This window comes from Electrophorus electricus, chromosome 11 (genome assembly GCF_041902795.1).
Source record: "Electrophorus electricus isolate QZ-2024a chromosome 11, ASM4190279v1, whole genome shotgun sequence".
Lineage (NCBI taxonomy): Eukaryota > Metazoa > Chordata > Actinopteri > Gymnotiformes > Gymnotidae > Electrophorus > Electrophorus electricus.
Genome location: NC_137507.1, coordinates 18,611,932 through 18,622,500, shown reverse-complemented (window position 1 = coordinate 18,622,500; position 10,569 = coordinate 18,611,932). Strand labels below are relative to the sequence as shown.

General features: G+C 47.7%; 1 protein-coding gene across 9 annotated transcripts in view; it reads right to left on the bottom strand.

Moving 5' to 3' along the window:
* ppfia2 (PTPRF interacting protein alpha 2) overlaps positions 1-10,569 on the bottom strand; it is a 179,189-nt gene that overhangs the window by 16,570 nt on the left and 152,050 nt on the right. For all 9 annotated transcript variants that reach the window (XM_081723166.1, XM_081723165.1, XM_081723169.1 and 6 more), the window contains 9 exons: positions 10,421-10,483; positions 10,110-10,201; positions 9,735-9,873; positions 8,269-8,486; positions 5,619-5,859; positions 5,307-5,336; positions 5,025-5,152; positions 4,737-4,915; positions 4,285-4,375 (listed from right to left, as the gene is read on the bottom strand). In XM_081723166.1, the coding sequence (XP_081579292.1) occupies positions 4,285-4,375; positions 4,737-4,915; positions 5,025-5,152; positions 5,307-5,336; positions 5,619-5,859; positions 8,269-8,486; positions 9,735-9,873; positions 10,110-10,201; positions 10,421-10,483 (1,181 nt within the window). The remainder of the gene's footprint in view (positions 1-4,284; positions 4,376-4,736; positions 4,916-5,024; positions 5,153-5,306; positions 5,337-5,618; positions 5,860-8,268; positions 8,487-9,734; positions 9,874-10,109; positions 10,202-10,420; positions 10,484-10,569) is intronic.

The following is a 10,569-nucleotide window of genomic DNA, read 5'->3' as shown; positions in this document are numbered from 1 at the left end:
CTGCTTAGACCTGCACACACGAATGTGCTACCTGCTTGGACCTGCACACACACACACACACACACACACACGAATGTGCTACCTGCTTGGACCTGCACACACACATGACTGTGCTACCTGCTTGGACCTGCACACATGACTGTGCTACCTGCTTGGACCTGCACACATGACTGTGCTACCTACTTGAACCTGCACACATGACTGTGCTACCTGCTTGGACCTGCACACACACACATGACTGTGCTACCTGCTTGGACCTGCACACACGACTGTGCTTCCTGCTTAGACCTGCACACACACACGACTGTGCTACCTGCTTAGACCTGCACACACACGACTGTGCTACCTGCTTGGACCTGCACACACACACAACTGTGCTACCTGCTTAGACCTGCACACACACACAACTGTGCTACCTGCTTAGACCTGCACACACACACGACTGTGCTACCTGCTTAGACCTGCACACACACACGACTGTGCTTCCTGCTTGGACCTGCACACACGACTGTGCTACCTGCTTGGACCTGCACACACTCGCCTGCGTTCCATGCTCTGCTAGTTTCTTATATAGCATATTCAAATTTAGTTTGCAGTACTGTTGTGCAATTGTCCGTCTAAGTGGTATGTATTACAGAACCCACAGTAAGGCAATGTTAAGTGGACAGTGATTAAAAGTAAGTGCTGGATTTTCCTCCTTCTGAAGATGAATTAATAATGCAGAAATGCATTTGCAGTGCAAAGTAAGGACACTTGAATACAGCGTTGGGCACCCTGGATTTAAAATATGCAGCAGCAAACAGAGAGGGAGAGAGAGTTATGGGATTTGTTTACTATCTGCAGACCAGACCTTGGGCCAGGTGTATTGAGGTCTTTAAAGTGTGTAAGAGCTAACGTGAGAAAAAAAAAAAGTGCCAAACTGAACGGTCTGGAACCAATATCTAGTAGGGGCAATACTGATCTGATGTCTCAATTTTTTATGCATTAAAGCTTTAATTGGGGGTCTGAAACTCGTTCCGATCCAACACACCTGACCCACCTCTTCAGTTCCCAAGGCCTTCATGAGCTACACTGGGAGGTCAGAGCAGAGCAAACATGACACTTTACAGTGCTGTGGTTCTCCGGGGAACACAATATCTGACATCCCCGCTGTAGCTTATCAGGTCCTTGAGGTGTTGTATTCAAGTGTAGCGGTGCCGTGACCCTTTCCTTATCTTTACATGTCGGATATGATATGGTCAGGCTGACTTGTGTTACATGTGACTGATATCCTCTGAACATACTGACGCTGGGGAGGGAGAAAACTAGTCATTAAACAACAAAGGGAATCAAGAACAGAATTCGGAAGAGGTGGTAATCCATAACCAGCCATGGGGCCTGGTTATTCCAATCCAGCACACAGACAGAGGCGCATACAGCTGCAGGAACAAGGTCAACGCTTTAAAATGATCAGGATTTTTGCATTAAGAGTACCTAAAATGGGACCATATCATCATCCAAGTCATAATTATAAATAATTAATTTCGTGCCAAAACATTATTGAACAAAATGGTTTAAAGAATCCAAGTCATTATTAGTGGCCATGCCACTGAATATTCTATTTCCACTATCGACTGACTGATAGAAAAAAATGTCGGACCTTATGCTTAGTAAATAACAATGTTTCCTTTTGACTTTTGTCTCATCTGCTCATCGCTCTGGTATTTGACCACAGTGGCACAGTCACTCCTAGGCAGAGAAGTAACAGTGCTGAATTTCCTGCATTTGCAAACCTCTCCGTGTGACGGTGCACTGACGGAGGTGGGCGGGTTCCACCCCTCCAGCCTAACCAGCCTGAACAACGTTCTTTGAAGGTCTTCTAAATGATCTTTTGATCATGCCGTATTAGGCCATATGGCACTGCTGTGACATCATTTATGACAAGCAGATGTTTGGAAAAACACGCACCAGACACACCAGAGCAGACTGGAAGCTACTGGAAGACGAGCACTCAATCCCTCTTTTGAAGAGTTTTTGTTTTTTTTGTTTTTTTCAAACTGTATTTATATAATATCCATGAAATGTAAAATTAATGTGTTGTATATTAAATGATTATATTTGTTTTTAGGACTTAGAAAAAAAAATCAGATCACATTTTAAGAGACATTCATGCAGAAATCCCAGTAAATGGCTCACAAACCTTTTCTTGTAACTGTATGCACACATACACACAAATACACGCACACACACACACACACACACGCACACTCACACAAACATACACACAAACCACAAACACATAGGCCTCAACACAGCAGTTCAGAAACAGGCTGAAGGCACACACATCTTTCCAGGCAGAGATGCATCCTTTACAGAACTGCAGAAGGGAAGCGTCCCATGTAGTATCGACTGAGAGAAATGGCAGGAGAGGACAAAGGGAGGGAGGGGCTTGTAGGGGTCGGGGGTCGGGTGGGGCGGAGCTGGGGCCGCAGGTGGCAAACCGGCACGGTGAACACAGCTGACCCCTCTCAGAGCGACACAATCACAGCGGCACAGAGACACACACACAGACACGCACGGCGCCCACGAGTGGGGAACGCAGCAAGTCTCAACGACGCAGACCAAACTTACCCGCTGATACAGAATCAGATGAGGAGAGGTAGAGAGAGAGAGAGAGAGAGAGAGAGAGAGAGAGAGAGAGGGAGAGAGAGAGAGAGAGAGAGAGAGAGGGAGAGAGAGAGAGAGAGGGAGAGAGAGAGGGAGAGAGAGAGAGAGAGGGAGAGAGAGAGAGAGAGAGAGAGATGGGAGAGAGAGAGAGAGAGAGAGAGAGGGAGAGAGAGATGGGAGAGAGAGAGAGAGAGAGAGAGAGGGAGAGAGAGAGAGAGAGAGAGAGAGAGGGAGAGAGAGAGAGGGAGAGAGAGGGAGAGAGAGAGAGAGATGGGAGAGAGAGAGAGGGAGAGAGGGAGAGAGAGAGAGAGAGAGATGGGAGAGAGAGAGAGAGAGGGAGAGAGAGAGAGAGAGAGAGAGAGAGAGAGAGGGGAGACAAAATTAAATGTTTGTTAAAATAAAGTGAGCATACTGTATGTACAGTACAGTGTGTTAAAGCATTTTAAAAAATGCTAATCTGTTAATATAATATGTTTGCACTGCAGGTTCTGACCCGCCCAGGAATAAGGGCACGTGGGCAGAACTGTACAGAAGCAGGCCAGCAGTCTTTCACTCCCACTTACTCAGCACGCTCTTCTCTTCCAGTTTAACAGTCCCGACCATACAGCATGCAAAAAGGCATCGGAATGCCATGACACTACGGAGACGTGCCTTCCAGCGGCCAAAGTCACGACGGGGCAGCAAAACCAAAAAGCGATTATTTCACGGGAGGTCATGGCGGCCTGCTTAAGCATGAGCACAGTGAATACGATGTGGCGGGCGGGAGGCGGGGCAGGGGGCGGGGCTCGCCAGGAATATCAGTAACATGCTCTGAAGGCATCGACCCAGCAAACCCACGGAGCAACAAGCAACCCCTCCCCCAGCTGTGGAGAGAGCGGTACAGCTCAGACATTACTGATCGATCACACATTCTCCGACTCATAACCGAGTATGCACCAGGATCACTCACTGTCATACGCATTCGCTGTTGTGTCATGTGCTGTGACTCTGTAAAACGCTGTTTTACAGTACCCGCACACTCCTTTTATGGCAACGTCATCTCTACCTGGCATCAATGGTACAAAATGCAACGCATACGACTCGATTTGGATGTAGACTGCAAATGTACATGCTACTCCCTGAACTCTTCATGCATTTTCTCCTGTAGGTTGCTCAGAGGGGTTGTGGATTGGTTTCTGCACGGTCTAAAGGACTTGCGGTGAATTGTTTGGTCAGTGTTGCTGCTTAAAGGGAAAGTTATGAAGTTTTACCAGTTCAGCACACCTGACCTTATTTAACCAATCACTGATGAGGTGAATTGGGTGTTGTCAGAGGAAAGAAGTCACTAAACTGTGTAGTGCTGTGACTCTTCAGAGATCCCTGGTTAAGGGGGCGAATCACACACTAATTATGTGATATTAACATAAAGGTTTGTGAGAATCCTAGATTACAGGCAAGCTTTAAACAGGACCTGCACACACAAACACTTCCCTCCTTTGAGTGGTCAAATATCTCGCCAGAGCAGCCTCTAACAGCTGAACCGACCTACGAACTGGGCTGGGCTCGTCAAGACAACAGAGCGCTATCCAGTAATGCACAGGACGCCCTTCGCCAAACGCGTCTGCGCGGTCCGCGAGGCGCTTCGTGCAGAACACTCACTTCTTCTTGAGCCTGCGGTCCTTCTCGGCCTGTGTGCCCAGTTTGCCCACCGTGATGTCCTGACTGAGCAGCTCCGGGTCAGACACGTTGCCTAACGGGAAGAGAGCACTGGTCAGTCACGGACACGCAGTGAGACATTCCTTATCATTAATATAACCTCTTTACCCACTTTCATTGGATAAAACGTCGCTTCATCTGTGAGTAGTATTCATACATGTACAGAGAACGAGTGAAAAACGAGACAGAAAGATGGGAGAGAGAAAGACAGAGAATTCAACTCAACTCAGCTGATTCAGTCAGACCAGACAAAACGGCAGTTCTGCGGCCTTACAGAAGTGCCGGGTTGGCAGGCCTGCGGCCGCTAGCAGTCCAACCTCCTAACTACACAGCTGCATGGGGCTGTTGTTGCCAGTCCTCTGAGAGAGAGAGATGGAGAGAGAGTGCACTCTAACCTGGTCCTGCTCCCATGAGCTCTTTTCCCAGGTGCCCCAGTCTGCCTTTCTCTTTCTTTCCGAACAGACGGCCGATGGAGGACTTGATGCCTTTTTTCTTGGGCTGCTTGTGCAGGGAGTCCTGGCTGCTGGCTACGCTGCTCAGAGCGCTGGCTTCTGTGTCCAGTGTAGCAGCCAGACTGCACGCACACATTCACACAACGGGACGCCCTTTCATTCGGCTTCTGGGATGCGTGAATGTGGATGGTTGTGGTAGTATATGTTTGCTTGCTTGCGTGGGTGTGTTACCGCGCGTCGTTGTGAGAGGATGCTGGGAGTGTGCGCGTCAGGCGGACTTGGCGTGGTGTCAGAGGAGGAGAGGTCTCGCACTTGATGGTGGCCTTATCCTCCCGACCGTCCTCATCCCCAGCTGCAATCTGGAACGCGCGCACATGCGCACACACACACACACGCGCAGACACAGATGCGCAGACACAGATGCGCAGAGGTCACGTTCATACTGCTCTGATTAGTGAGACACTTGCGTTTACCACGGCAGGACAGGCTCTGTGCTCAGAAATGCCATTCTACCTTTCTTCTGTGCTTCCTCAGGTCACTGGGCTGCAGGAGACATTAACAGGCACATTAATCTCAGGAAAACAATACAACATCTCTTAACAATACTCATCCACCGTATGCGAAAGAACACATTTGTGAAGTGCTTTAAAAACACCCTGGACCTCTCAACGGCCCACCTCCCTGCACCCAGTCTGACCTGAACCAAATACCGAGTGCTTCTCTCACCATTTCTGTTTTGTTAAACCTGTGAGTGTGTTTACTTTAACTACTGGGGCCAATCAATTTTTGAAACGAAGGGGGTAGAAACCATGGAAGAAACCATACCAGGGTCATGACCCCCATGCGCTCCATGTCGCGTGCGGGACTGCGAGGGGTGAGTTTGGGCGTAGAGCGCCCGCTGGGTGGAGAGGAGGAAGCCAGCGAAGAGGCCGTGGCCGATGCGGTGATGGAGGCTCCATGGTGGTGCGCCCGTGCCAGGTTCAACCCCTCCAGACTCACACTCGCCACCCTGTTCTCGATCTCCTCCGCCCGCAGCTCCGTTGACTCCTTCTCCTCCTGGATCAGCCTGGCCGACAGCCCCGGAGAGAAACACACGCTCGCAGACTTTAGGAAGGCTGACCTCCTTCACTTAAGGACTCGATAATGCAAACATTTATAACGCAACGCACTCATTAATGTCTCGCATGGTGTAACACTGAGATTATTTATCAGAGGCAAAATCCAGAATGGCAATCCTCAGGACGGTCCAGGGTCATAGACCCGACACGCAGAGTATGAGAATACATGGTGAACAAAACGAAACAAAACACACGGTGACCCAAAAGGGGAAGCAGGCAAAGACACAATCAATGATAAGAACAAAAAACTAAAACTAGAGATAACAAACAGAGGCGAGGAATCACAACAACAGTAAGAGAAAACACGAGGCTTGGAATCAATAATCAGCAAACAAACGGGACCAGAAAGGGTTTAAATACATGTACTAATAAGAATGAACAAGACATGTGCTTGACAAATGGATACGGATTAACATATTAATACCAGAGGACTAGTAATTTTACTGTACAATACTGTAGATACATTTCATACTACTGATAAAGACGAATAAAATACATTTTATTCCTATAGTCCTGTACTGTCTTTTGGTGAAGAGTGCAATGGCCTTCTCTTATTGGATAAACAGTATATCAGATATTCATAAGACTTGAGAGGCACCTGTTCCTCCAGTGAGACATTGCTGTTATGTCCACTGCAGTATGCTAAATGTAACAAGATAGCTAGGCAAGTAATTCCATACACTGCACCCACAGCACAGCATCTGAAATACTTGTTAATATCGAAAGGAAGCGCAGTGTTTGAGTGGTCTGCAGTGTCTTACTGCAGAGGAAATTCCCCAGCTTCTAAAGATCTGATATCGTCCAAGCTAATCTGCTGCAAAGTGCCAAAATACTAGTCCACTGTTAGTTTCATCCCAAGCATACAATAAACATGAAGTCCCTTGGATTTCTTGTTTATGTTATTTTCAGGAATGGGGAATTAGACACCCATAAAAAGGACTCTTGTGCTATAATTACAGAAATAAGATAATTATAATTTCCCCCAAAAGTGCTTAAGTGCAGTGTCTGGGAAATCTTTGATATGTTTGAATGTGAATGCATTTTTTAATCTTGCTAGATAATGAAGTTGCCTGCTAGCTTGCTAACAAACTGCAGGCTGATAACCAGTCTGGTCTCAGAGTGGCACACTCCATAAGAATGGCGCTGGTTGCTGTTACTCAGAGGCCTGATTGTTCCTGATCTCAGAGCAGCCTTCCGTATGGCCAACCGCAGAATTTGCTTCTTTCCATGGATGGGTATATTAAGGTGACATTAAGGGGACCCACATCTGCTCCACTGGCGTCCCACAAGTCACAGTGCTTGGTCCTCTTCCACTCTCCCTGCATGCTCGTTTTCGCCTTTCCCGCCTCAAATGCTCAGGTTTCTGCTTCGTATCTCAACATGCCTGGCAAACGTCCCGTCATGCACCCATCGCTTAAAACGAAATTCCAGGTAGATGGAGCTGATATATATCCCTGGAGAGGTTTCTCCACCTCAGGACCTTGTGATGTCACTGGAGAACTCTCGGATCGTTCCATCCGACAAGTAACGCAACCTTGAGGTAAATCCGGTCAACCAACTATTGATCGCTCCTCATGTTACATGTTACTCCTCTACAACATCAGGAAAATGTTGCTATTTCTCTCTACAGAAGCCACTCAGGTGCTTGCTCATTTCAAGACTGCACCTCGGTCCTCAGAACTCTTCCCTTTATGCCACCAGACCCGAGGAACCGATCCATCGGCCGCAGCCGCATGTCTTCCCTCAAGACAGGACGGCTACTCTTCAATGTCCTGCCTGGCATCAAGGAACTTACCCTGGCTGACTTCAAATGAAGACTGAAGATTAATCTTTTCATGAAATATGGACTAAATAAGTGAAAAAGTAAAGTAAAAAATGACTGCTGTATTTCTTATTATATTAACTCATCTCTAATAGGCCTTTAGCCTGAGATTACAAAGCACTTCTGTAAATAGTTCTGGATGAGGGCATCTGCTAAATGTGGTAAATATAAATGTAAATACTAATAATCACTTAAAAAAAAAAAGATTCACACTAGGTAAAATGGACAATGACAGATTAAAAGAAATACAGTAATCCTTGTCACCATTGACTTTAACACATATCACAGTATCTTAGTAAAAAACATAAATCTTGGATATATCCTCTCTTAAAAAAAGTATTACCTACTTACCAATAATCACTATTCACAACAATGTGCTTATTCCCATCTTCACTACTAACGAGCTATTGCACTGTCCTCTCGAGTGTGTGCACGTCCATAGCGGGACTCGGTCAGTGAGTGAAAATGACTTTCATGCTGGCCTTCTACACCGTATGGCAAACAGGAAATGAAGTGTATCTCGGAGTTCACTAACCGAATTTCCTTGTTGATGGCGTCCAGCTGTTCCTGCAACATCATGGCCAGCGTCTGGGCGTCAGAATGGCCTCCGGGAGACAGCAAATCCATCGAGCTGAACAGAGTCTCGCCGTCATCGTCGTCCACGTCTGACAGCTCTGTGTCGCTCTCAAACGGGTGGCCGGCCAGGACGCCCAGCTGCTGTGGCCTCCAGTCATGCTCCCCCAGAGACTTCGCCTGGAGGGGGTCGACATCAGCGACTCAGTCTACATGGACATCAGTTTCTGAGCTTCGACGGTGTTTTATTGGAAAACATTTTACTCGTTGCATTAATGTTGTGTATTCTCAACCCAGTTCCCTGGGTGCTGCAAGCGGTATCTCATTACTGCTCGATCCTTGCTCCCGGCACTGTACCCACGACTCGCGAGCACCGAACACCTGGGGCAGGTGTAATGGGAGCAGGGACAGAGCAAAAATCTCAATTGTCTGGAGGTCCCTGGGTTGGAAAACACTGAGGAACACAGTGTTTTTGAAAAACGCTTGCACACCACAGAAAACTCCTTGAGTTATATCCTGTATCGCCTTCCTGCCAAGAGCTTTATTTTTTTTTCCAGCAGAGAAATTTAAATAAAAAACGGTAATAATTTAAAAATCCACCACAGTATATTCACAGGCCCCTAGAACCTGACAGAGGCACAGGCATAAAGAGAGAGAGAGAAAGAAACCTACGCAGAAGATGAGGGAGAAAAGATTCAAAGCTCACAACACAAAGAATAGTGCCAGTGATCATATAAGACAGAGACTTCAGTGACACAGTGAAAAAAGACTGCAGTAGTGCAGTGAGAGGTGAGACTGTAGTGAGAGGTGAGGCTGCAGTGAGAGGTGAGACTGCAGTGAGAGGTGAGGCTGCAGTGAGAGGTGAGACTGTAGTGAGAGGTGAGGCTGCAGTGAGAGGTGAGACTGCAGTGAGAGGTGAGGCTGCAGTGAGAGGTGAGACTGCAGTGAGAGGTGAGACTAGTGAGAGGTGAGGCTGCAGTGAGAGGTGAGGCTGCAGTGAGAGGTGAGACTGCAGTGAGAGGTGAGGCTGCAGTGAGAGGTGAGGCTGCAGTGAGAGGTGAGACTGCAGTGAGAGGTGAGATTGCAGTGAGATGTGACACTGCAGTGAGAGGTGAGGCTGCAGTGAGAGGTGAGGCTGCAGTGAGAGGTGAGACTGCAGTGAGAGGTGAGGCTGCAGTGAGAGGTGAGGCTGCAGTGAGAGGTGAGATTGCAGTGAGATGTGACACTGCAGTGAGAGGTGAGACTGCAGTGAGAGGTGAGGCTGCAGTGAGAGGTGAGGCTGCAGTGAGAGGTGAGACTGCAGTGAGAGGTGAGATTGCAGTGAGATGTGACACTGCAGTGAGAGGTGAGACTGCAGTGAGAGGTGAGACAGTAGTGAGAGGTGAGGCTGCAGTGAGAGGTGAGGCTGCAGTGAGGTGACACTGAGACCTTCTGTTCTTCCCTGCGGTGTCCCATACGGCCCCTGTGGGACCGGTGCATTACTTTTGCTGAGCGATAATGATCAGACTGGGTCTCAGCGAGAGAGCCCAGTGAGTAGCGCAGCTCCGTGGATGCGTCCAGGTGGGACCTGTGATACACACACACACACACACACACACACACGCACGCACGCACGCACACATGCATTTAAACGTGTACACCCACACAGACACAAACCACACACCTGTGCACATAATGTATATTCAAATCACACGAATCAGCTCTCTGTCTCTAATAGTTTTGTTCCATCCAGTGTTTGTTCACACACACCATTCGTGAGCATCCTGGCCTGTACTGTCATCAGCTCACTCATCCCCCACTCACCGTGACAACGTCGGCTCTGTGAGTGACCCCACCCTCAGGCGGAACTGATCGAGCTCCACGCGCATCTTCTCCACCTCGTCTGCCAGCTGAGTCTACACGCACCAAAACCCCTCACAACTTGTGAATGAAATCTCATTTCGCAATGTCAAACATTTGCATACTTCTGTAACGTTTGCAATGTTCAAAAAAAAAACAACAACCTTAATTCCATTATTAAATAAAAAAGGGTTTTGCACTACTGAACCTGAAAATAAAGCGTAAAGACGTTATATGAACAAGGAAGCTATAGGAACGAGCAATCTCTCAGTTACCTTTTCGTGAATGGAGTCTTCCAGCTGTTTCCTGTAGTTCTCTGAGTCTTGTATTAAAACATTCTAACAACAAAGAAAGGCAAACGGAAGGGCAGTGTATGGACAAAGCTTCCCTTTTCACTGCAGCGTTTCAACACAGGTTCATTGTT